General features: G+C 39.0%; 1 protein-coding gene across 1 annotated transcript in view; it reads right to left on the bottom strand.

Annotated features, from left to right (window-relative positions):
• Nucleotides 1-27,392, bottom strand: part of obscnb (obscurin, cytoskeletal calmodulin and titin-interacting RhoGEF b) — a 70,904-nt gene that overhangs the window by 25,520 nt on the left and 17,992 nt on the right. Inside the window, exons 21-54 of the mRNA XM_059344818.1 lie at nt 27,181-27,342; nt 26,990-27,094; nt 25,712-25,978; nt 24,078-24,347; nt 23,681-23,947; nt 22,861-23,127; nt 22,452-22,718; nt 22,092-22,361; nt 21,417-21,686; nt 20,312-20,578; nt 18,994-19,260; nt 18,552-18,818; nt 18,069-18,335; nt 17,585-17,851; nt 17,055-17,321; nt 16,078-16,344; nt 15,591-15,857; nt 15,089-15,355; nt 14,602-14,868; nt 13,380-13,454; nt 12,546-12,620; nt 11,922-12,017; nt 11,184-11,279; nt 10,233-10,328; nt 7,824-7,895; nt 6,398-6,464; nt 5,934-6,016; nt 5,467-5,544; nt 4,780-5,046; nt 4,372-4,638; nt 3,785-4,051; nt 3,072-3,341; nt 1,608-1,874; nt 356-634 (exon numbers count right to left, since the gene is read on the bottom strand). Coding sequence (XP_059200801.1) covers nt 356-634; nt 1,608-1,874; nt 3,072-3,341; nt 3,785-4,051; nt 4,372-4,638; nt 4,780-5,046; nt 5,467-5,544; nt 5,934-6,016; nt 6,398-6,464; nt 7,824-7,895; nt 10,233-10,328; nt 11,184-11,279; nt 11,922-12,017; nt 12,546-12,620; nt 13,380-13,454; nt 14,602-14,868; nt 15,089-15,355; nt 15,591-15,857; nt 16,078-16,344; nt 17,055-17,321; nt 17,585-17,851; nt 18,069-18,335; nt 18,552-18,818; nt 18,994-19,260; nt 20,312-20,578; nt 21,417-21,686; nt 22,092-22,361; nt 22,452-22,718; nt 22,861-23,127; nt 23,681-23,947; nt 24,078-24,347; nt 25,712-25,978; nt 26,990-27,094; nt 27,181-27,342 — 7,170 coding nt within the window. The remainder of the gene's footprint in view (nt 1-355; nt 635-1,607; nt 1,875-3,071; nt 3,342-3,784; nt 4,052-4,371; nt 4,639-4,779; nt 5,047-5,466; nt 5,545-5,933; nt 6,017-6,397; nt 6,465-7,823; nt 7,896-10,232; nt 10,329-11,183; nt 11,280-11,921; nt 12,018-12,545; nt 12,621-13,379; nt 13,455-14,601; nt 14,869-15,088; nt 15,356-15,590; nt 15,858-16,077; nt 16,345-17,054; nt 17,322-17,584; nt 17,852-18,068; nt 18,336-18,551; nt 18,819-18,993; nt 19,261-20,311; nt 20,579-21,416; nt 21,687-22,091; nt 22,362-22,451; nt 22,719-22,860; nt 23,128-23,680; nt 23,948-24,077; nt 24,348-25,711; nt 25,979-26,989; nt 27,095-27,180; nt 27,343-27,392) is intronic.

Raw genomic sequence — 27,392 nt, 5'->3', positions numbered from 1 at the left:
CTACAGCCAGGGTGATTGGAAAAAATAACTAGTACTCATCCAGATTACTGTATGAAGCAGGTGTATAAGCTTTTGCTTTTCAGGTGGGAAGGGGGTTTGGACGGAAGAGCTGTATTTCAAATCCTGGTGGGGTTTTTTCCCTTTTCCAGAAAATTGCCTACCCCAGTTTTAAGTAACAATATTTGTGTAAGCATGTCTTTTATTGCAAACATTAAATAAAATTACAGAAAACAAATTAGGATTTTGAGCATGATGGCGCTAGCACATTTACATTTGCCAAGACAAAGATGTTTGGTGGTAGATGGAGATGGATGTGAGAAGTAAAAATCTCTAGTGACCGTGCCATCTCCTTTACCTTTGGGTTTATCCTCCACCAGAAGACAGGCCACACTCTTCTCTTCTCCCAACACGAAAGCAACATCCCCTGATTCATCTGTGGTCACCATCTTCAGGACCAAACGGTGCACTTTGCCCTGGCTGCTCATTTGATTCAGATCATTATTTTGGAGGAGGTTGTCTCCAAGCCACCATTCTTCGTTTGTCACGCCCGAGTGTGACAACTCAACCTCAAAGACGGCATCCTGCCCAGTGATCACAGTGATATCGCAGAGTTCTCGGATGATGCGCACATGCTCTGAGGGTGAATGGGATGATGGGAGGTCAGTGGTCAGATCTTACGAGCTCCCAGAAGGCATCAGTAAGGTGTATCCATGACCAAGAATCTCATTTTAATACTCAGAACCTCATGCCACAAGTTTGATCTCATGAACATGGATGTGACACTCAAACATGAACCACTCAAATGACCACACGAACCTGAACCTGAACAAACCTTCATTAAAGGTGCAATGTGTAGCAGTAAATAAATGTAAGACTGGTAGCATCTAAAGTTGGCTATTTAAGAAACCCCAAACCATAGCAAATAAGTTCCATATGGTGCCAGTATATGGTTTTTATGTGGCTATTTTCTTTTTAGAATGGTCTTGCTAAAACTTAGCTGGACAAGATATAATGTAAACCACAGATAGGGCCAACATGAGTTTGGGCTCTCTGAATTTCAGCGGTCTGGTAAAATTTTGTGTATTCTTGCCATGCTATTGGTTAGCAGTTAGCTTTTTGTTGTAACTGAGAACTGTAAATTTAGATCGCATTAACCCAGTAGTTGACCGGGTAAGAAAATATTGATTAGTTCCACACATTATAACCATTTGGCATTACTGTTATGAAATGTGGAAATATTGTGAGTTTAGAAAGTTCTCTATAAGGGTGGGAAGATGTGGCCAGGCATTACACATTGCACCTTTAAAATCCATTCACTATATCTGTAATTTTATGACTCACAAATGGTAGTAATAAAATTAGTGAATAAAAATACAACAAAAGGTGGAGACAACATTAGACAATTACTGTAAGTAAAACTCAAACTACATGCCAATCAAGACATTACAATTTTAACTCAAGGGCTGTGAAATCCAAGAGGAACAGGTGTTGAGTAGAAGATCTGATCCAGTACTTGTTAATGGGATGGGCAAATGGGAAACGAACTTCAGGAAGGATGAAGACGAGAGGAGACGAGACATAGATGAGATGAAGTGGTGTTCTGTTACCTTTCACTGTCAGGGTGGCTGTACTTTTCTTGTCCCCTGTATCACAGATATATTCTCCACTATCCTTCACATTCAGCTTGTGAATGACCAGGCTGTGATTGGTGGCTCTCTGCTCCATACTGTACTTCTCCCCATTGGTGAGCACAGTTGAGCCCTTCAGCCATGTCACCTTGCAGTCGGGGCTGGACGTCTCGCAGGACAGGGTGGCCTTGTCTCCTTCAGTGGCGTCTTGACTTTCCAGCTCCTTCTTGAATAGTACAGGTGCGGCTGCCAGAAAGACCATTATAAATAAGGATGAATAATTTCAAAAGTTTCTTGGGTCAACACGTCTACAATAAAACACACTGTACTCATATGCGAAATGTTTGATACTCACAATTCTTACAATTCCATACCAACAAGCAACAAAAAACAGAGCATGGAAATAAATGTTAGGTCACTGCTTTATCTTCAGTCAATTATAATGTCTGATTTCTTTTCACATTTTATAGGGAAGACAATATAGAGGTGACTAGAACAAGGGGGAGAATGATTGAGGATGGCATGCAACAAAGGTTTCATAGCAGGACTCAAATCGTTGTGAATACATCCAAAAGCATTTTAAACCACAATGCACCAGGACGCCACAAAAATACTGAATTTCAATTACTGAATAGCATAACTTGTGGTCAATCACTGAGCAATCTCAGAGCCCATTGGCTATCAGCCTGACAATGGATATCTGGATAACGGATATCCAGGTCAAGACTTCTTCTGTGCACACGTCATTGTCATTGTTGACAGTGCAATTGAGACGCAAAAATGGAGTTGGAATTGAGAGACAATGTCTATGACTGGATTGTTTCACAAGTAGCCAGTTTAGCTAATATATTGCTTGTCATCAGACATTTGCCAATGGATTGCGAGACTGCATTTCAACCTATGCATTACAACTCCAAATGGACTATTTACCTGCAGTCAACCACAGTCCACCCAAAGGTGATTGGTCAATACTAATCGCACTACAATATGAATGCAGAATCTGTTTATAGAGATTAATCACTGAGCCAATGTTGTGCGTAATGTTATTTAAGTAGCGTAAAGTAAAAATATGCTGAAAACTTGCTGTAAACACGAATAACAGGGTAACATATTGATCAACATGACCAACATGGAAATTCAATATTACTTTGATAAGTAAACGGAATATGTTAGTTCAAGTTCAATGTGAAAAGGCGTGAACATGCATATACTGTAGAAAAATGATGGAATATGCAGTAAAAGTGCAGATTCAATACAAATGCAGGGTGGGACAGATGGATGGATAACAAGTCAGAATAAAATAAAGGGGAGCCTCAGGAAAACTCAAGCATCCGTGTTTTTGTATGCTTTATGAAAAGATAGAGGGAAGGAGTCCGACAAGGAAGATCATATAGACAAATCAACAATTCTTCAACATAATAAAACTCATACTATTTCCCTTACCTCTGACTGTCAGAGAAGCAGTGGAAGTGTGGTTGCCCACTGTGAAAGTGACTGTTCCTGAGTCAGCTGTGGTGACGCCTCTGAGTGTGAGGCTGTGCACCTGGCCCTCTGACTTGATCAGGTTCATTTCATTATTCTGTAGTGGGACATCCTGGAGTTTCCACTGGGCCAGAGGCGCCTCCTCATGAGAAACCCGACATTCAAAGCGGACATCTTCACCCTCGTACACAACACAGCTCTCCAAGAATTTCAGTATGTTAACCTCGACCTCTGTTTGACAAATACATTTCAGCAGAATAGTTACATATTTGTTGTGTGAAGTTCTTGACAAAGACAAAGTTCAAGTTGTGCAGATTGTGATCAAAGTGGTATTAAATAGCTAACGATTTCTCCTAAAGTGTTATTGTGAGTAGCAAGTGAAGAAAAACCAGAAAGGGTGTGTTAATGTTTGTGAAGAGAGTGCAGACAGGCACAAATGATGAGAAGAGGTGAGTGATCAAGTTCAACAGAAATGTGTTTATGTGAATAACTACAATGTCTCTGCAAACAGTGAAAGAAGAACACACTTGGGATGAGTAATACTCTAACATGTAAATGCAGTCATGAGGAAGGATATTCAGATGACAGGTTGCACTTCATGCTCAAGTGTTGAAGTGATTCAAGAAGGTGGTGAGCCCAGAGGGTGCATGAAAAGGACAGTCTTAAGCTCCTACCCTGCACAGTGAGGACAGCTGATGTCCTCTGGTTGCCTGTATCACAAGAGTATTCTCCTGAGTCAGCTCCCTGCAATTTATAGATGACAAGCTCGACTATGGTTCCTTCCTGTTTCAGGTGATACTTGCTGCTGGATGCCAGCACCCTGTCACCACACCTCCAGACAACACTGGCACCTGGCTTTGTGATCTCACAACGAAGACTAGCGCTCTCCCCTGCCTGTCTTTCAAGGTTCTGCAGCTGGGTTTTGAAAAGGACAGGCTGGGCTGCAGGTGAGGAGGTAGAGAAAAAATAAGTGGAAGTCAGTCTCACATCAAATCCCAAATTGGTTGATCATTGATCACAGTCAATGATTGCTTAAGTATAACCAAAATGTTAAAAGAGAGAAGCTTCTCCTGTATTTATGTTTTCATCACTCACTGCTTAATAATGTGTAAACAACCAACACTAACTAACATTAGAGATTATTTTTATATAACTCATATTCAATTTATTTTTTTAAGTCTTTTAGACAAGCAAGTCTTCAGTCAATTAATTTCCAACTCAAGTATCTTCACCAAAAAACAACAGGTTTTGGCAAGCATACCCTTCACAGCAAGTTGTGCAGTGCTTTGGAGGGCACCAGCATCGCATGTGTAACTCCCAGCATCCTCTGGGTCTACATCATGGACTACTAATGAAGCCACTTGTCCTGCGTGTATAATTTCATACTTGGCACAAGGACAAAGACCAAGTTCTCCTTTCTTCCACTCCAAAGGAACACCAGGTTTAGAAAGCTCACAGTGCAGGGTCACACTGCCTCCTTCATCAGCCATCTGGCTTTCAAGCTCTTTTGTGAAAATAACTGGTGCAGCTGATGAAAGAAAGGAAATAACAAGATTTTTATCTACAAGGTCAAGAATGACTGTGATAAAGAAGAATGGATAAAAAAGGAAATTAAAGACTTGATGGCAGAAAAAGATGGGATGAGACGATGACATGGACTCCATCCTACCATTCACTACAAGAGAGGCTGAGCTTATTGTGGCCTCTGAACAGCATGAATAGCTCCCTGTGTCTCCAGGTGTCAAATCCAAGATCTGTAGTTCATAACTGAATCCTGTTTGTGTCATTTGGTACTTTTCTCCACAACTCAGTACTTGAGTATCCTTCTTCCACTCAACACGAAGTCCAGGTTTAGAAAGCTCACAGTGAAGAATGACACTATGTCCCTCCTCTGCCTCCTGGCTCTCCAAGGCGTGAATGACTTTGACTGGAAGAACTGAGGATTGAATGAATTAGATAAGCTGTTCATGTATATTGTTTTAAGTCACAGCAAATTGTCATATGAAGACTATAGTATGCTATTTAAAATTGTGTTAATTTTTTAACTTACCTTACTGATCATTTGATTTTTTGTAAAAGTAAAAACAAAAATAGAGAATAAAAAAAGCTAAATGAATAGTTGCTTTAATATATGCTCACACCCACACACACACACAAACAACACTGATGCACGGCCAATGATTCCTTCTCCCATTCAAAACATGGAGAGACCTCTCGGGGGAAAACAACAACCCAAAGACAACAGCAAATCTGGCATTCACAAGTGAATAACAAAGTGAGCAACAACAAGAGCCAGATTGATTACACAACAGAACTGAGGGGAATAAACAATGCGCAGGTTCCATAAAACGTATACCTTGTCCTTTTACTTTGGTATCCAGCTCTCTAGGCTCTGGCTTTGGGACGACCTCAGACACAGCAGGCTTTTCAATCTCTGCAGGTGTAATTAATTTAATTAGCCCATAAATGTCTAGTATAATAAACACAGAGAAGTGCAAACACAATGAATAAAGCAACAACGGATGTTGCCAGACTGATAAATTACACCCAAACCACCAACGATAATAAAATCAACTGTGAGGATTGATGGGCTCCAACTAAGTGCAATAATCAACTAATCAGCCAACAAAAACAAATGTGCCAGACTATTGACAAAAACCTCAAGAGACAAGGATGTTATGTCACAACATAACAGCCTGGTTGTGTAGTATATTCAATCACAGAAGGTGCTTTGGCAAAACACCAGCATTTGCAAAAAACAACCAAATACAAACAGAATCCCATTAACACTTCAAGGAGCTTCTTTACAACACTTTTACGTACCTTCAACCCTTTTTTTGAATTCCTGCTTCTCAGGTTCAACCCTTGAGGTCACTGATGCAGATGTCGACTTCTCTGCTGTAACTGTAGTTATTCGTAGACATACGTCGGTTTTAGTTTAACTTACATAAACTGACTGAACAAGACAACAAACCAAAAGCTATGTGCCATACACGTTTTAGAGCCACAGCCCGACACAACATGAAAACATCTTTGCTGGATTTCGATTTGCCTGAACGGACGGTGGTCGAAGCTCTTTACTTCTTCTTTCCAGATGATTCTTATTTTCATGCATTGTGCAACAACAAAAGCACTATCTTTAAAAATGTAGAGACAGTGCTTGTCCAACAAATACAATAGTAGCACAGTGGCAAGTGGCAGCAAACAGCATCAAATGTATGAGTAAATGTATTTATTAAAATAGTGTTATATATAATTAGGTAATGTTAGATTGTAGGTTTATAAATTCCAACACTTTCTTGGTATCCTTAGAGTGTAATGTCACAGCTGCTGGAGCATCTGGCAGCCTCACTGCTGTGATAAAACATGTAAGCCTGATTATACCTGAACCATGGCGCCTATAGAGCCAGCAGCCACAAATTTAGTTTTTATAGCCCTTTAATCAAATGAGCATTTGCTGAGTACACATATGCATGCTGTATTTCAGCATAATCTTCATCTTGCATAATTATACAATTCACTTTCATCTCTTGCATGTTTTACATTCAGCTGTATTATATTATCAGTAACACCAATTACTGGGATATTAATGGAGCTGTCTTGAAACTCTTCAACCAGGCTTATCAACATACAGGCTGAAGCCTTAAGTACACAGTACGTCTCACAAGCAGTGGCGGTTCTACACAGGGGCCTCCGGGGGCCACTGCCCCTGTGAAGAAGCCATTGGCCCCTGCTGTGGCCCCTGTGTCAAATTAATATTTAAATTATAACGATGAACGACGGAACAATTCTTACCTATTTTTTGTTCAAACAATATCTCATTGTGCACAAAAGGAACCCAGAATGTGTACATTGTATAACAGTTTAATTGTGCAATAAAAGCTTGTGTATATATATATATATATATATATATATATATATATATATATATATATATATATATATAAAAAGATCATTCTCACTATACTGCACTTTCAAAATAAAGAAAAGTAATTGTGCACAAAAATGAGAAATGTCATTGAAGTGCAAAAATAATTATTGTTGGTAAGTCTCATTGTTTCAGTCAATGTATTTGTATCTACCAAATATACTTAAATTAGATTTTTAAATGAGCTAAAATAAAGGTTTTGAATGCTTAAATATAATTTTTGCCGTTTTTTAATGGGCCCCTCTGATTAAACAATGGCCCCTGTTTAGCCCCCACAGTAAAACTGGTCTAGAACCGCCACTGCTCACAAGCCAACATGTGTTGAGTAACATGGCCGGTTGACAATTATCTACTGTAAAATGATAATAATAGCTACTTAAACATCTTTTATATGCTTTTGATAATGTCACTTCCACCAAAAACCACAATCAGCACAGATAGTTAAAAGAGATAACATCAAACTGCTGTGTGAGGACAGTTGAAAAACATCACATAACAATGATGGCCAGGCATTAATATAACATCAAATATGCTTCAATATTATACCATATATTCATATTATGACAGTCTGTTAACCTTGCCATAACAACATATTTACCTTAAAATTAGTTTTGTCAAATGCCCAACTCTTACAGCAGCACAAACATGCTTGATACACTACAGAGAGCAAAAAAACACCAGTAGACAATATAATGCCTGCTTGCAGCAACACAAAGACTGAGTCAGATGTAGCAGGAGACCGTGAAGAAGCAGAAGGCTGATAAAGAGTTGACATCTTTGCATACCTTCTCTTGGCTCTTTGGTCCCCTGCCTCTGCGTATCTTGTTTTGCAGCTATTCCAGCAGCAGTCGTTCCAACTGGGATAAAACAAAACATTTACCTCAAATTCTTACAATGATGAGTTCTATGACCTGAAGACAACAGCCAACCAGGGTGGTTCAGCACACATAAACACAAATGACCCAGTACAGCCAGTCTTCTGTTGCCTGTTTACAACTTGGCATACTGACAAATATCCTTATTTTAGATTAAATATGCAGCGTCCATACCAAAAATGTCAAAAATGAGGATGAGCAATATTTGTGACATTGGCAGCAATAACAATCAATAACGCTACAAGAAGAAAACAATCAAAGGCCCTCTCTCCTTTCACAGACCATTACTTATAATCTAACACACTGCAACAATCCAACACAGTGCTGCCAAACACAAAGGATCAAAATGTTCAACATTCAAGGGGGAAATTAAGTAAACAAAGCATTAAAACAACTGGACAATATTCAGTATGTATCCCAAAATGGAAATGATGGAGCAGCAACATGTGAGAACTACCAAGAAAACAAAAGCCGAAAGCCACATTTATCATGCAGAATAACCTACAGTACAAACAGTAAATCCAAACTGAAGCCTGAAATAACAACTGGAACCAAAATAAATGGCGTCCAGGCATTTAACTTAACCCTTTTTTATTTTCTCTTAGGTTATCAAGTTTACTGATATACTGTATGTTTTATGTGGTAATTATGTTTGATGTTTGTTTGTGTCTTGTTTAGTTTTGATGTGTTAAGGTTCTTGTTTATTATTGTGGTTTTATTTATTTATTTGGGTTGGTTTTGTGATTTTGTTGTTGTTTTTTTTTGTTTTTTTTCTGTCTGTGTTTGTCCATTGGTGATTTGTGTTGTGTTTTGTCTAAATTAATAATAAATAAATAAATAAATAAATGGCGTCCATGCAAACATTATTGACACATGTCGCCGTGTTGGACAAACACCATGCAAATATGTCTCATTACCTTCACCTCCCACTTTGAGCCCTTGTTCTCTCTCAAAGTCCTGTTTAAGGAGCTGCTGTTTAGGAGTCTGTCCAGCAGTTGACAGTGTCACAGCTATGAAATTAATCATAACATTAGACCCACAATTTGAAGATAACTTTGGACAGAACTAGCATCTTCAGCAACTAGCAACAAGGCACAAAGTAATAAAAATGTTTGACCCAACAACTTTCTGTCTGATAATGCCAATCAGCAGCCAATAACTATAACCTGAAGACAACAGCCAGAAAAGCACACAAATGATTCAGCACACCCAGTTTAACACAGCATCTTTACAACTTTAAATACTGACAAATGTTCTCATACAGTGCAGAGAGTAGGTATCAAAACAGGGGTAAGCAATGTGTGAGAACAAAACACAATAAAACCAATAAAGCTACAAGCAAAAACAATTAAAGCCTAACTCTGCTCTCACAGAAATGTACCTATAATCAAATTATTTAATATTCAACAAAGAACTGGAGTAAACAAAGTGTTAAAACAACTTTGAAAAATACTTATTTGCCACAATCTGCAATTGACAGAACAGTGTCAAGGGCTTACAAGAAAACAATTACCACCTTCTTTATGTTTTTTACACATTGATCAGGCAACAAAACCCACAGCGCAGATAGTAAACCCATACTGAAGCTTGAAATTACATCTTAAATAAAACAAAAGACGCCCATGCTAACAGCATTGTCAGATGTCACAGTATCGGACAAAAGCCATGCAAACATGTCTCATTACCTTCACCTCCCACTTTGAGCTCTCTTGAATCTTTCTCAATCTCCTGTTTGAGGAAATCCTGTCTAGAAGTCTGTCCAGCAGGTGGTAATGTCACAGCTATTGAAAACAACATTGGACCCACAATTTGAATTTGCTTCAAGGGCATCACCGGCTATAAGTCAGCCTCCATGCAACAATCTTATCCAGAGAACACAGAAGTCCACAAATGTTGAGATGGAAAAAAGGAACAGAACAAATTATGATCATGCTCATAGTGTTGAGAGAAAGCCGAAAGCCACATTTATCATGCAGAATAACCTACAGTACAAACAGTAAATCCAAACTGAAGCCTGAAATAACAACTGGAACAAAATAAATGGCGTCCAGGCATTTAACTTAACCCTTTTTTATTTTCTCTTAGGTTATCAAGTTTACTGATATACTGTATGTTTTATGTGGTAATTATGTTTGATGTTTGTTTGTGTCTTGTTTAGTTTTGATGTGTTAAGGTTCTTGTTTATTATTGTGGTTTTATTTATTTGGGTTGGTTTTGTGATTTTGTTGTTGTGTTTTTTTTTGCTTTTGTTTTTCTGTCTGTGTTTGTCCCAGAGGTCACAGTATTGAACAAAAGCCATGCAAAAATGTGTCTCATTACCTTCCCCTCCCACTTTGAGCTCTTGTGAATCTCTCTTAATCTCCTGTTTAAGGAGCTGCTGTTTAGTCATCTGTCCAGTAGTTGGCAGTGTCACAGCTATAAAATTTAACACAACATTAGACCCACACTTTGAAGCTACCTTAGGACAGAACAAGCTACATGTAATAACAGCTGATGGGAACAAATACATGTCTCCATACCAATGCCAATAAAGTCTGAAAGCAATTCCTTTAAGCAACAATACACAATGTAAGCCAAATCAAGACCCAACAATTTTCTGTCTGATAAAGCCAATCAGCAGCCAAGAACTATGACCTGAAGACAACAGCCAACCAAAGCCAGTAAAGCATATATAAACACAAATGACTCTGTATACCCAGTTTACTGTCACCTGTTTACAGCTTGGCATTCCGACAAATGTCCTTATGTTAGATTACACTTGTTGATGTCCATACAGTGTCAAAATGAGGATAAGCAATATCTTTGAGGACAGAAAGCCATTAAAGTCAATAAAGCTAATAGCAAAAACAATTAAAGCCACAGACCTTTATCAATATCCAGACACACAGCAATCCAACACAGTATTGCCAAAGTGCCATAAACATATAGCATCAAAATGTCCTACAACCAACAGTGAACTGGAGTGAACAAAGCATTAACAGAACTGGACAAAATTTAGTTATTGCCACAAAATGGAACTAACAGAACAGCAACACACGAGTACTAACAAGAAAACAAAAATCATCTTTAAAAAAAAATATATTTTACACATTTACCAGACAAAACCTACAACACAGACAGTTAATCTAATCCCTCAATATGTTACAGTTCCTCCAGTGTGTTTTTTATGAGCCTGAAATTACATCTGGAACAAAACAAATGACGACCATGCTCACAGCTTTGACAGATGTCACTGTATCGGACAAAAGTCATGCAAACATGTCTCATTACCTTCACCTCCCACTTTGAGCTCTCTTGAATCTTTCTCAATCTCCTGTTTGTGGAGCTGCTGTTTAGGAGTCTGTCCAGCAGCTGGCAGTGTCAGAGCTATTGAAAACAACAATGGACCCACAATTTAAAGCTGCCTTAAGAGCACAGGCTACATGTAATAACATCTGACGTGAACAAAGACATGACTCCATCCCAATAAGTCAGCCAACATGCAACAATATAAACCAGAAGGCCACAGAAATCCACAGATGTTGAGATTGTAGCACAAGTCCCAAAGATGACACAGTTCATGACATGTAACAGGTGTGAGAAGAGAAAGTAATACAATCAATAAAGCTACAAGCTACATAAAAAAAAGTATTCTCTCTCCTCTCACACACCATTACTAATAACCCAACACACTGCAACAATCCAATACAGTACTGCCATAGTGCCATAAACATATAGGATCAAAATGTTCAACATTCAACACAAAGCTAAGGATAAACAAAACATTAAAGCAACTGGACAAAATGCAGTATTTGACACAAAACTGGAATTGACAAAACAGCAACACAAACAAAGGCCACCATCTTCATGTATTTTAAACTTTCATCGGACAACAGAACCCACAGCGTGGATATTTAAATCCAATGTGAAACCTGAAATTACATCTTGAATAAAATGATGACCATGCTAAAAACATTGTCAGATGTCACAGTATCGGACAAAAGCCATGCAAATATGTCTCATTATTACCTTCACCTCCCACTTTGAGCTCTCTTGAATCTCTCTCAGTCTCCTGTTTGAGGAGCTGCTGTTTAGGAGTCTGTCCAGTAGTTGGCAGTGTCACAGCTATGAAATTGAACACAACATTGACCCACAATTTGAAGTTTCCTTGGGACAAAACTACCTACATGAAATAACAGCGGATCGTGACAAAACATACCGATCTCAATCGGCATACCAATAAGTCAGCCTTCATGCACAAAGTACCCAGAGACCAACAAAACGCACAGATGTTGAGACTGAAACAATCTTTTTTAGTAGCACAAGCCCCAAAATGACGCAAATTATACCAATTTAATGGTGAATAAATAAGCCACATTTACCAGCAAGTAGCACGGGTTAGCTCAAAAATAGAAAAATAAAAAGTTAAACCAAACTTGCCCTTAAAACAATTCCTTGAAGCAACATGACACAATGTAAGCCAATTCATGACCCAACAACCTTCTGTCTGGGGACACCAGACATCAGCCAAGACTTGAGGTGACGGGTTTAAGTACTCACTTTTTGCCTCACAAAGCAATGCATTGCACTAATTAATTAAAATTGCACATGTGGTAAATAACCAAGCAAAGCCAAGAATATTCAGAGAATTACCTTCTACTGTCTCATATATCTCTTGCCTCTTGTGCTTGTCTTTAGCAGCTATGGACAGAGCTTCAGGGATCTTGGCTGAAACACAGATTTCATATGGACAAAGAAATGCTGCATAAAGTACCATGGTAGACCTAAAGTATGAGTAACTGAGCAGAGCCAGACCTTCAGTCTTCACAAAACACGCAGGACAATATAATCATGCCACACACAAGTGAACTCCAGCCAACAACAGTTATATTTTGCAAACAATCAACAAGTGGCTAAGGCACAGTTGGTAGAGTGGTCACTCACTAATTGGAAAGTCAGTAGTGGTTCGATCCCTGACCATGGCAGCCTACATGTCGAAGTATCCTTGGGCAAGATACTGAACCCTAAATTGCTCCCAATGGTGTGTTCATCGGTGTGTGAATGAATTCCCAATGGTGGCAGGTGGCGCCATTTAGGGTAGCCACGGCCACCAGTATGAATGTGTGTGTGAACGGGTGAATGTGCGCAGTCTGTAGTGTAAAGCGCTATAAAAGTGCAGTCCATTTAACAAACTACCAGCCCAACTGCCACAAATACAAGGGTCCTTATTTCTTCTTTCTCTATTTTTTTTAATGAGTTGGTTAAGCCAAGAGCTACATAAAAAACTGCAAAACACAATCCTACAATAACAGAAGAAGCTTTTGACACAGCAGAGGCACATTTATCATAACCTATAAAGACCAAAAGGAACAAGCCCAATTTAATGGCAGGCTGCACATGGCAACACACAGGCCATTTACAAGATGGACAGAGCACATAAAGCGGAGAGTCAAGCCAGCACATCGCCATCTTCCTTCCATACAATACCTTCCATTGTTTCTCTGGTCTGCTGCTTCTTAGATTCCAATTTAGTAGCTGAAGGAGGAGCTGACAGCTTCACAGCTGAGAGGAAGTAATTTGAATAAAGACTGTTGTAACATACTTGATTATCTGTAAATAAATATAACCTGACAATTTGGTGCACAACTTGTAAATTCAAACAATGTCAGGAACCAGCAAACACCATAAAACACAGTTGATACACATAATACAACATACAGCTAAACAATCAATCAAACTTCAATCAAAATCGCGATATGGACAAGTTCAATATCCATAATATGTGTCAAAACACAATTCTAAGCGTAAAGGGGTACTGCATAGATCAATATCAAAATGTAATATCCAATCTTAGAAGATCATGTTCTACAGACAGAATAAATCTTTGTTTGCTACAGATCCTTCAGAAAATTCAAACCGTGATCATTTTTATAGATTTTCCATTTAAAATGGGAATGATGCAAAAAAAATTAATTTCCTCCAATATTGTGAATCATACTGCAATTGCACAATGAGTCAAAAATAATTGCAATTAGATCATTCAAACCTATACACAACACAAACAAAGATCAGTTGGCTAAAATAGACAAGCATGCATACCTCATGAATGGTAAACACTACTATCAACAAAAACAAAGTTGTACAAAAGAGCAGCAACAAGTACAGTCCGCCAAAATAACAAAGGGGGCTCTGCTTACTGTAGCCAGCATCATTCTTTGGTATGTTTTGTAATCTCAATGCACAGTGGAAAAAAGTGACAGAAGTGAGGAAAGATATTCTGAAGATAAGGTCAAAATTCAAAGTCTGTATCACAGCGCAGAACACAAGAAGCGATCCAAGAAGACAACATCCACCAAACAATTTGAAGCAAACATCTGATGTTTTCACCCACAAAGCATGCTGGCATTTTGTGAGCCAGCAAAGACAAACAAGACAACAACACAAAAAGAGACCTTGACAAATATTTCATAGTAAAAGCAAGTGCGTAGTACAAGTGCTTCAGTCAAGACTGTCAAAGTGTAACACAGCTATAATAATAACATAATAAATCAACATCAATGTTTCAAGTAGTCTATGATAAAATCTGACCAACTCATCTCTAGCAGTGACAAAAATGAAATAAAAATGTGTTACAACACAAAATGTAATCTTTAAATTGCCAATATATATCTGAATAAAATGTAGAGGTTTAAATCACAAATCTTCCTACCCTTAATATTGAGGCTGGCTGTGGTCTTCTGGTCTCCACACACACAGCTGTAGTCTCCACTGTCTTCTGGCACCACTTTGTTGATGAGGAGTTCATTCACAGAGGCCTTCTGCTTCATCTGGTACTTTTCTCCAGACTTCAGGACTTGTGTTCCCTTCTTCCACTCAACAGGGACTCCAGGTTTAGAGATCTCACAGCATAGAGTAACACTTGCTCCCTCCTCAGCCTCCTGGCTCTCCAGCTTCTGTTTGAAGGTCACTGGTTGGGCTGAGCATTTATCAGTTGGTTAGCAATCAGTGACATGCAATGACATAAATATAGAAAAAGCAGACACAAATACAGAACACAAAACAAACACTGACAAGTAGCAATTCACGATAACATGCAGACTCCGAAATGTGTATACATCTGTACACAGAAGAAGCCATTCTATACAGTTCATGAAAAAATCTTCCGCTGCTCGAATCTTTGAAAATCTTCTTCTCACCCTTAATATTGAGGCTGGCTGTGGTCTTCTGGTCTCCACACACACAGCTGTAGTCTCCACTGTCTTCTGGCACCACTTTGTTGATCAGGAGTTCATTCACAGAGGCCTTCTGCTTCATCTGGTACTTTTCTCCAGACTTCAGGACTTGTGTTCCCTTCTTCCACTCAACAGGGACTCCAGGTTTAGAGATCTCACAGCGTAGAGTAACACTGGTTCCCTCCTCAGCCTCCTGGCTCTCCAGCTTCTGCTTGAAGGTCACTGGTTGGGCTGAGCATTTATTAGTTGGTTAGCAATCAGTGGCATGCCATGACATAGAGTATAAAGAAAAAAAACAATGAAACAAAAACAAATACGGAGCAAAACACGCAAAGACTGACAAGTTGCAATACATGATAGCATGCAGACTCAAAACAAACATGTCTAAATATGTTCATATAGAAAGCCGCTCTAATTTTTAAAAACGTTCCATGGACCGAATCTTAAAAAAAAAAAATCTTCCTACCCTTAATATTGAGGCTGGCTGTGGTCTTCTGGTCTCCACACACACAGCTGTAGTCTCCACTGTCTTCTGGCACCACTTTGTTGATGAGGAGTTCATTCACAGAGGCCTTCTGCTTCATCTGGTACTTTTCTCCAGACTTCAGGACTTGTGTTCCCTTCTTCCACTCAACAGGGACTCCAGGTTTAGAGATCTCACAGCATAGAGTAACACTTGCTCCCTCCTCAGCCTCCTGGCTCTCCAGCTTCTGTTTGAAGGTCACTGGTTGGGCTGAGCATTTATCAGTTGGTTAGCAATCAGTGACATGCAATGACATAAATATAGAAAAAGCAGACACAAATACAGAACACAAAACAAACACTGACAAGTAGCAATTCACGATAACATGCAGACTCCGAAATGTGTATACATCTGTACACAGAAGAAGCCATTCTATACAGTTCATGAAAAAATCTTCCGCTGCTCGAATCTTTGAAAATCTTCTTCTCACCCTTAATATTGAGGCTGGCTGTGGTCTTCTGGTCTCCACACACACAGCTGTAGTCTCCACTGTCTTCTGGCAACACTTTGTTGATCAGGAGTTCATTCACAGAGGCCTTCTGCTTCATCTGGTACTTTTCTCCAGACTTCAGGACTTGTGTTCCTTTCTTCCACTCAACAGGGACTCCAGGTTTAGAGATCTCACATTGCAGAGTAACACTTGCTCCCTCCTCAGCCTCCTGGCTTTTCAGCGTCTCTTTGAAGGTCACTGGTTGGGCTGAGCATTTATTAGCTGGTTAGTAACCAGTGACATGCCATGACATAAAATAAAAAAATCCATATAAAACAAACGCCTAACACATGAATGAACACTGTCAATTTGCACTCCACTGCGACATGCAGACTACGAAGCAAATGCATCAAATCTGTAAATATAAAAAGCTGTTATATAAAGATGTTTTTAAATGTTACTCAGATAAGACAGGGGTGCATTTTGTCCCCACTATTATTTGTAATTAAAATGGAGCATCTAGCGGAGCAGAGACACGACAATTCTATTAGACGTATCTCAGTTGGATGTAAGTTTTATAAAATGTCCTTGTTTGCAGATGACATGCTTTTGTGTCTTACTAATCCAGAGGTCAATTCCTGGGCTACAAAATATTTTTTCTGTCCGAAGCTCCTCCTTTGGTTGGTCTCTATGGTGTTCACCCTCCCTTATCTTGCCCATTTGGGTGGCCGCTCCAGAACTTTACATATTTGGGAATAGTTTTAACCCTTTAGCTTCATCAGTTACAGTATATGTGAGCTAATTTTACACGCTTGTTGAAATGTATACATGAGGATATTAAAAGATGGTTTTCTTACCGTTATCTACATTTGGAAGGATCTCATTATTTAAAATGAATATTCTACCATATAAAAAGCTGTTCAATACATTTAACAAAACATTTTCTTGAACAAACTCTCTGAAAATCCTCCTCCTACCCTTAATATTGAGGCTGGCTGTGGTCTTCTGGTCTCCACACACACAGCTGTAGTCTCCACTGTCTTCTGGCACCACTTTGTTGATCAGGAGTTCGTTCACAGAGGCCTTCTGGTTCATCTGGTACTTTTCTCCAGACTTCAGGACTTGTGTTCCCTTCTTCCACTCAACAGGGACGCCAGGTTTAGAGATCTCACAGCATAGAGTAACACTTGCTCCCTCCTCAGCCTCCTGGCTCTTCAGCTTCTGTTTGAAGGTCACTGGTTGGGCTGAGCATGTATTAGTTGGTTAGCAATCAGTGACATACAATGACATAAATATAGAAAAAGGAAACACATACAGAACACACAAAAAAACAACTGACAAGTTGCAAAGCACATTGACAAGCAGACTCCAAAATACATGTGAATAAATCTTTACACAGAAAATGCTGTTCTATACAGTTCTATACGGTTCTATACAGTTCTATATGGTTCTATACAGTTCTTTAAAAAAAATCCACAGCTCAGATTTTTGAAGACCTTCTTCCTACCCTTAATATTGAGGCTGGCTGTGGTCTTCTGGTCTCCACACACACAACTGTAGTCTCCACTGTCTTCTGGCAACACTTTATTGATCAGGAGTTCATTCACAGAGGCCTTCTGCTTCATCTGGTACTTTTCTCCAGACTTCAGGACTTGTGTTCCCTTCTTCCACTCAACAGGGACGCCAGGTTTAGAGATCTCACAGCATAGAGTAACACTTGCTCCCTCCTCAGCCTCCTGGCTCTTCAGCTTCTGTTTGAAGGTCACTGGTTGGGCTGAGCATGTATTAGTTGGTTAGCAATCAGTGACATGCCATGACATAAATATAGAAAAAGGAAATATACAGAACACACACAAAAAACTGTCAAGTTGCAATGCACATTGACAAGCAGACTCCAAAGTACATGTGTATAAATCTTTACACAGAATATGCTGTTCTATACAGTTCTTTAAAAAATCCACAGCTCAGATTTTTGAAGATTTTCTTCTCACCCTTAATATTGAGGCTGGCTGTGGTCTTCTGGTCTCCACACACACAGCTGTAGTCTCCACTGTCTTCTGGCACCACTTTATTGATCAGGAGTTCATTCACAGAGGCCTTCTGCTTCATCTGGTACTTTTCTCCAGACTTCAGGACTTGTGTTCCTTTCTTCCACTCAACAGGGACTCCAAGTTTAGAGATCTCACAGCATAGAGTAACACTGGTTCCCTCCTCAGCCTCCTGGCTCTTCAGCTTCTGTTTGAAGGTCACTGGTTGGGCTGAGCATTTGTTGGTTAGTTAGCAGTCAGTAGCATGCCATGACATAACATACAGCAAAATGAATGAAATAAATAAATAAAAACACTAACAGGTTGCCATCTACAATGGCATGTAGACTCCAAAACATGTATGTATATGTGCTGATACAAAGCTATTTGACACATTAAAAAAAAGAAATATTCCATGGAAAAAATCTTAGAATGTCCTCTTCTCACCCTTAATATTGAGGCTGGCTGTGGTCTTCTGGTCTCCACACACACAGCTGTAGTCTCCACTGTCTTCAGGCACCACTTTGTTGATCAGGAGTTCATTCACAGAGGCCTTCTGCTTCATCTGGTACTTTTCTCCAGACTTCAGGACTTGTGTTCCCTTCTTCCACTCAACAGGGACTCCAGGTTTAGAGATCTCACAGCATAGAGTAACACTTGCTCCCTCCTCAGCCTCCTGGCTCTCCAGCTTCTGTTTGAAGGTCGGCGGCAATGCTGTACAACCAAGTTTTCAGCATTTGTCAAAACAAGTGAAATAATAGTCTAAGAAAGGTTTTAACAAAACACAACAAAGGCAACAGAAATTGTACCCCTTTGGGAAATAAAACACACTTTCATGAAAATGAAAAGCTTTTCCAAAACTTTGTTGAAAGACTTCATGACTCCATACCATTGACTTTCACAGTTGCAAATGTCTTCTGGTCCACGCACATGCAAGAATACTCTCCACTGTCTTCAACCTCCAGGTTCTTAATCTGCAGCTCACAAGAAGTCTCCTCCAGCTTCATCTCATACTTCGCTCCAGCTTTGAGAACTTCTGAGCCTTTCTTCCACTGAACGCTGTCAACAGGTTTCGATAACTTGCAGCAAAGTGTTACAGTCTCCCCTTCTTTTTTCTCCTGGTTCTTGAGCTTCTCTTTAAAACTGGCAGGCAGGGCTAAAATAAAATGAACAATGACTTGATTATATAAAACAGAGTGCTGCGTTTCGTTGAGGTTGACGGAGAATGGAAAAATGATTAGAGGTGAAAATGACGTATGGCTTGTTTTGCTCCAGTCATCCAACGTTAGTCTTTGGAAACCAAACATTATTCAGTTTGGCTGATTTTCCTTTTGAAGAAGTTTTATCTACAACAGTGCACTTTCTCTATAAACAAAAACAAAGTCTCTCATTGCAAAACAAAGGAATGCATTCCTTTTTGAAATGCACAAATGATTGCCAACAAAAGAAACATTCTTCTATGCAGTGCACAGTCCTTGCAAAACAAGACAATGCATTTGGGAACAGATCACTTTGAAACATTTGCACATGCTGGTGGATGTCATTCTCTCAATCATACAAACACAAAGAGGATAAAATAATGCTCAAAAAAACAAACAAACAAACAAACAAAAAAGCAGTGACAATGCAAAATAGAGAAAACAAATCTCTATGAGGGAAATGATGACAACAAATCTACAACTGTAGGAAAAATTGTACTCCATCTTGCACAGTGTAAGTAGCCTTTAACAAAAAGGGACACGTACACTTTCTGATCCCCAGCAAACACAGAGATGGGTCCTGAGTCCCTGGGAGTTAGCTCTCTTATAGTGAGAGAGTGGAAACCCTCCTCTATAATGTAAATATCATTGAGGGGGCTTTGCTGCAGCGAGTTACGACAAAAGCACCACTGTACATGAGGCAAATCAGAGGCAGGTCAGTAGGACTGACACGGCAAACAAATGTAGCAGATTCCCCTTCAAAACAATAAACATCCTGTTATTTTTCCATTATAACCACCAACAAGCCTTTAAAAGCAACCCAAACTAGATGCAAAGTCATCATGGCATTCATCTCATTGACCTCAGACATCTTGCAACATAGAAAAACAATAAAAATTTCAAGGCAAATAATGTTCTGAATGAACGAATTCTTAAAACTCATCAGCTCTGCAAGACAAAAAACTTACCCCAAACTTGTATACATACAGCAGATATTTAGGCTCTTACCATTGACTGTCACCTTTGCCATGCTCTTGGCAGTGCTGACGTCACAAGTGTAGATATCAGTGTCTGTCTCCTCCAGGTGTTTGATGGTGAGAGTTAAGACCCCCTCCTTTTGAGACATCTCGTATCGCCCTCCAGCCTTGAGCTCTGAATGACCTTTAAGCCAGACCACGGTGGATGGGCTCTGTGCAGTCTCACACTGCAGCGTCACACAGCTCTTCTCCTCAGCTTGGCTGTCCTTTAGCACTTTAGTGAATTTATGGATTGGCTCTTTAAAAAAAGAAAGAAACTGGTTAAATTTGGATGCACTGTATGAAATTGAATGATTGATATACACTACTGGTCAAAAGTTTTAGAACACACAAACTTTTCCAGAATTTAATTGAAAATTATGCAGTTTAATGTCTCAGTGTACTCTGAAATTAATGCACATTTGCAACATTTGAAATTCTTTATTGAGCATGATAGTGTTTTGAAAATAAAAAAAGGTTCAAAATCACATTTTATGTTGGACTAAAGGACTGAAAAAAGACACAAAATGACCAATGAAAGACACAAAAAGACACCAAAAGACACAAAATGACTTAAAAAAGTTACAAAATGACCAAAAAACACACAAATAGACACAAAATGACTTACAAAGACATGAAAAGAATTAAAAAATGGACAAAATAGTCCAAGACTCCATAGAGTTAAGTTGTTAACCCATTTCTTGTTCCCTGAAAAAGGCCTACTTGTATAATTCTGAAATGTACATTATTTTTCAGTTTTGGTTAAGCTTACCTTTTTTTATTTACCTCTGGCAGTTCACCACTTACCTTTGTATCCTTTCAAGCTGTTCATTTGACTTGAACTGCTTGAATTTCAATAAAAAACTGGAAAATTTGGGGTGTTCTAAAACTTTTGACCGGTAGTGTATGGTTTCAGAAAATAAGATTACCCCAGAACTGATTCTACATTTGGTAGATACATTTATGATAAAACATTTTTTTTACCACAACCTCTCAATAAGAGTTGTCACAGCTAAGACTCTTAAATGCTCTTACACTGTTAAAGATGAAAAGTGCAGTAAGATGGGAAAAAGTAAATAGAAAATTTTCCATCTCACCCTTGATTTCCAACTTGGCTTTCGTAGTTGCACCTCCAACAACTTCACAACTGTACTCTCCAGAGTCTTGAGCAGAGACATTATGAATGGTCAGCTTCATGACCTTCTCCTCTTGGGTGATGTCATACTTCTGGCTCTTTCTGATGGCTTTGCATTCCTTGGCCCATTTTACAGTGGAACTAACCTGTGTTACCTCACAGGTAAATACAGCATCTTCCCCTTGAACAACACTAACATTCTGTAGTCCTTTAGATACAGATAGAGCTTTACCTGAAACAAGGGATCATAATAGGTTTATTTTGGCATCTTAATATATTTGGAAATTGTGTAGACCTCTTGAAGGGATAGTCTGGATTTCTTGGAGTGGGGTTGTATAAGGTACTTATCCATAGTCAGTGTATTACCTACAGTAGAGGGGGTCGTCTCAAAACCTATTTTATCTACCTACTTACCTAAAAAAAAAATCAATATCAGTGTGTGTACGCTGTATTTACAACATTTGACCTTTCTGTCAGAAATCCCTGTCTTAGCTGGGGGGCGGAGGACTAAAGCTATTATCTCCTCTCTCTTAAAAGCCACTTATCCATAGTCAGATAATACACAGACTATAAATAAGTTCCTCATACAACCTCACTCAGAGAGAACCTGAACTGTCCCTTTAAATATGCAGCTTACCTTCCACTGTTAATGTTGTTTTGGAGCTGAGGTCTTTAATTTTGAAGACTACCTCTCCAGCATCGGCAGGTGTCACATCATTAATGTTCAACATGTATTTGCGTCCTTTACTGGTGACTTTGAAGCGACCTCCGTTTGTGATAGTGTGGCCATTAAGAGTCCAGGAACACTCATCTGTGCTCTCACGAGATAAGATGCACTCAAAGCTGCATGTCTCTCCCTCATTCACCTCAGCTGACTTCAGGAATTTTGTAATTCCAATGCCAATCTCTAAATTTATGACAGAGAGCATAAGTTGATGAAGATGCCAAACAATATCGCATGTATGACGGCTTAAACTGTATACTCAACCGTACCAACCTCTCACAGTGACCTTTGCTTTAGAAACCTCGGTTCCAAGATCACAACTATACTCTCCAGCATCTTCTTTGGTGACGTCCTTGATGATCAGTCCCAAAGACTTGCCAGTGTGAAGGAGCTCGTACTTTGATCCAGCCTTCAAGACTTTTCCTTCTTTTTTCCACATGGGAGAAACTCTGGGCTTGGACGCCTCACACGCGAGAGTTATCATGCCTTTTTCCTCTCCAATGACATCATCTAGAGACTTGAGGAACACAGCACGCTTCTCTGGGGGCAATCAAGGAAATATAGAACTACTGATGAATATATTTTGTTCTCGCCTTTTGGGTAGACGTCCTGTCATAACCTGATATTCATACAATAATGTATTTTTTGTGTGCTTGTCAACATAGTACATGACAGTTCTTACCTTTAACCTTAAGTGTCACAGACTCTTTCACCTTGCGAACTTTAAAGGTGATAGTGCCCCCATCCTGAGGTGCCAAGTTCTTCAGTGAGAGCTTGTGAACTTTTCCGTCATGAGTGATGGTGTTGACTTCGTTAGTGAAGAGCACCTTGTCATTCAGAAGCCACTGTACCTCTTCATCTGCGTAGTTAATCTCACATGTGAACACTGCATCGCTGTCTTCGTCAACCTCTGTGTCAGCCAAGTGTTTGGTGATCTTAATTTCACGCACTAGACAAGAAACACAACAGTTTTAGTTTGAAGGGACTTTTCACGCCTATCTTGTTTGGACCAGACTTTTGGACTTGTCCTTTTGATCTAAATCAAAACAATGTGTCAAACATATTCCTCGCTCAGTTTGTTTCTAGTGTGTTAAACATGTTTTTTTTTTTTTTACGGACTTAAAAGTTCTGGCAAGCTATCATCAGACAGAGAGAAACAACGCAATGAAACAACATTTTCCACTGCAGCACATGGAGAGAGTAGGAGCCCAAGTATTTAATGCACATTTGGTAGCCAAATTGATATCACAATTGACATTGATCACATAGGTGCTGACAAAAGGGACGCTGGCATGTAGAGTTCTTTAAAGCACTTGCATATTTGCAACGTGAAACCAAAAACAACTGGATCAAATATATACAATGTAATAAAAACGCAAACCTTTTGTTCTAACCTTTAGGTGTGAAAAGGCTCTAAACAGTTTCTTTATGTGATGGTTTTACAGTAATGAAAAAAAAACAATGATTGTATTATGTGTGGTATTTAAAGGCCCATACTATACCTTCAACAGAAAGTTTCCCTTTGGTCTCAGCAGGTCCAGACTGACACCGGTACTCTCCACCGTCTTCCTCAGCCAACCTTTGAATGGTAAGTTGAGCCCTTGCAGCGTCTTGCTTAATGTTATACTTGTCTGATGCTGCCAGAGGAACTTGACCTTTGAACCATTTAACCTCTTTGGGCGGGGCAGAGAATTTACAGGTGAGTATAGCTGAGCTTTTCTCCTTCCCCTTCACGTCTTTAATGGGCTCTGCAATCTCAAGTGGACGCTCTAAATATGAGGAACAGAATGTGATTAGATTCAACTGAATTATGCTGGATATATTTACTGACAAAAATGTCAAAGTATACATGTTATTATTTTGGCCAACTGCTGTATAAAGATGATTCTACATATTTACCTTTGACTGTGAGTTGGGCTAAAGATTTGCTCTTCCCAGCTGTAAACTGCACAGGTCCTGTCATCGATGCTTTGGTCTTTTTGAAAGTGAGACGGTGCATAGTGCCCTCTTTCTCCATTTCAACATCAGCACTCTCTTGCACAGCAACTCCATTCAGAGTCCATATAGGAGGTTTCACCAGTTCCATACTGATTTCAACCTCAAAAACAGCTGCAAATGGTTCTGTCACTTCTACTGAACTAAGATCCCGCACAATGCTGATGGACTGCTCTGGAGGGGTCAAAAAAGGAGGATGGTTTGGTTAGAAGTCAATTATATGATTTCATAAAAAATAGGAATGCTGATTTATAGTAAAGGATCATGGTTTGGCCTTTTAAAAACCCCAATTCCAAAGAAGTTGGGGCACCATGTAAATTGTGAATAACAAAATGACTGTGTATTTATAAGACAAACTAAAGTTTAAAATTTTAAACATTAAATATATATGTTCTAATTTGTAAGACCCAAATCAAATTGCAAATCCCATATGGTCTACATTACTGCCAAATGTTGAGAGTGCAAAAATAGTCAAAAATCAAGACATGGCATCAATATTTTCTGAGTGCTATTAAAATCCTCTTGGACAAATTTTAATCCCATGATCCTTTTGTCTTACCTTGATATTAGAGCAAGTTTTAGCCATTAGTTTAATTTTAGCCCACATATATTTGCTGTTAAGATGCACTAGCAATTATTGCTACCATATCCCCAAATTTCAATATGAACTGTGCACAGTATGAGGAATTCTTCCTGGAGAATCATCTAACTCAATAAGTTTATCTTGATATGAATGATAATCCACTATTAGTAATGTGTTTGAAATTAAACAATTAACTTGAAATAAACCATAACCAACACATTATATGAATTCAATTATAACACAATTACTGTACTTTATATGCAGTGATCAATGGCCAATCCTCTGCAAGGATTACCTTTTTCCCCTTTTTAAAGCTTTGTGGTACACTCACTCAGGTGTTTTCACCTGTTTTGGCTGATTGGACAATAGCTTCTCTCTCTTCAAGTATCCCTGTCACCCATGTCAAAGTGTGAAAATAAACCAGCATTCACAATAACAGGGCCCAGAAGCAGCTACGTGGAATTCAGCCATCAATACTTTTCTCATTTACACACATACTTTTTCTACTGTGACTTGACCAAATGTCTTCTAAGTGCAATGACGAAAAGTGCCTATTTTTTGGTCCATATTTCTCATCAAACTTCAACCTGAGCAGAGGTCTACTCAAAAACTCAGAAATACCTGCGTGATTTTAACCACTTGAAGTAGTAACACAGTTCTGTTAATTTCTTGCACACATGATTTCAAGTACTAATTACTATGTTAATTACTTTAGTGGGTCAGGTGTTTTCTAAAATGGACAAATGATAGTTGATAGATAGACAGACAGACAGATGGACAGACAGACAGACAGACGGACAGACAGACAGACAGACAGACAGACAGACAGACAGACAGATACCTCATTGATGGCTTGTTTTGTTTACATAAAGTATATACAGCCCTATACTGAAATACCCTGCAGTTGATAAACCTGACACTAAGCTTAAAACCATGGTCATTTCCATCATGTTACCTTCCACAAGTACTTTACAGGATGTCTTGTCATCAGTGGCATCACAGGTGTAGGTGTCTTCGTCCCCTTCGTCCACATCATTGATGGTGAGTTTTCTGTACACATCTTCACTCTTGATCTCGTACTTCTTGCCGTGTTTGATCTCCATCTTGTTCTTGTACCACTTCACCTTTGCACTTGCACGTGACACTTGGCATTCGAGATGACAACGATGCTTATACATCGCTATCTTTTCCCTGAGTTTCTTCACAAACTTGACAGGCAGCTCTACAGTAACAATAGCACTGAATCAATGAAAACTATCATGTATGCCACAAAGGAAGATTAAAGGCCATTAATACCACGGCCTTGCCAAAGCACTTGCCTAAGCTTACTAGAGGCAGTGTTCATAAGTGAATAATGTTATAGCCAAAGCAAATGGAGCTAATAATGAATGCCTGTAATGCACCATCACTTCAAAGATTTTCTTTTGCAAAAGCTAAAGCAGACAGCGAGAATCTTGTAATGACACTACAATAAAAGGGGGATTGCTGTGTGCCAGTCATTCTTGTTTGTATATCAGCTGCTGTTTTTTTGCAAACAGCGAGACACTGACATAGAAACTAGGAAACATTCAGAGCAATGTCTGGTCAACTGAGAGCAAAGTATCCTGTCTTGCAAGATGTGTGTTTCCAATATCATTTTTGCAGATTTTTCCTCATACTCCTGGAGATTTCCAATCAAATGATCCCAAATTGTCCAAAATCACTGAACCAATTATGCCCTTCCTATTGACCAATTCATAGAAATAAATAACAGAACAAATCCTAAAATAATCTTAAAATAAATAAAATAATCCTCAGCTAGTAAAACATTGTAAGTATTGTGTTTCCTTTTGCCATCAGGCCTCAATGAGGCATAACAATGTGGAAATGCAAATTACAGCTGGATTTTCTATTTCACCAACATTGTCAGAATGATGCATTGTGTTTACTCTTTTAGTAAGGCAACATTTCATCTCACTTTAGTGTGACCTTTTACATTTAGCTCACTAAACCAGTTGAAATGTCAAGGCCAATTCATAAAATAGGAATTGTTTGAAAAACAAGGTTTTAAATATGTATTACAGGAGATGCAACATTCTAACAGCTGTTGACATAATGAATAGAAATAATCCATTTGCAATCACATCTGAACATTGCAACATGAGGGTTAGCTCATCCATGCAGCAATATACAGTACATATACTATAGTATATACTGTAATTGTGATTCGAGCACATAAAACAGACTTGTTTACCTTTCACTTTAAGTTTTGCAGTTGAAGAGCCCTTGTCAGCTGTGAATTTAATCTCACCCATATCTTCCATTGTGACAGACCTAAATAGTAGTACATAGGTTCTGCCTGAAAAAAGAAACAGACAGCTTTTAGATAATCATCATTTAGATAAATACCATAAAATTGCAAGAATATCTTTCTTGAGACCTTACCCTCTTGTCTCATCTTGATGTTGTCACCGACTTTCAGTTTGCTACCTCCTTTGTACCACTGGCAGTCCACTTCATCATGTGAGATTTCACAGACGAATGCGGCGCTCTCCTTCTCCATCACTTCCACATCCTCCAGCTTCTTAACAATCTTAATTTCTCTGGCTGCAGAGAGACCAGAGATGTAGCATTGTAGCAAACTCAAAATGTCATGC

This window comes from Centropristis striata, chromosome 11, assembly GCF_030273125.1.
Source record: "Centropristis striata isolate RG_2023a ecotype Rhode Island chromosome 11, C.striata_1.0, whole genome shotgun sequence".
Classification (NCBI taxonomy): Eukaryota; Metazoa; Chordata; class Actinopteri; order Perciformes; family Serranidae; genus Centropristis; species Centropristis striata.
This window is presented reverse-complemented; position numbering and strand designations above follow the sequence as displayed.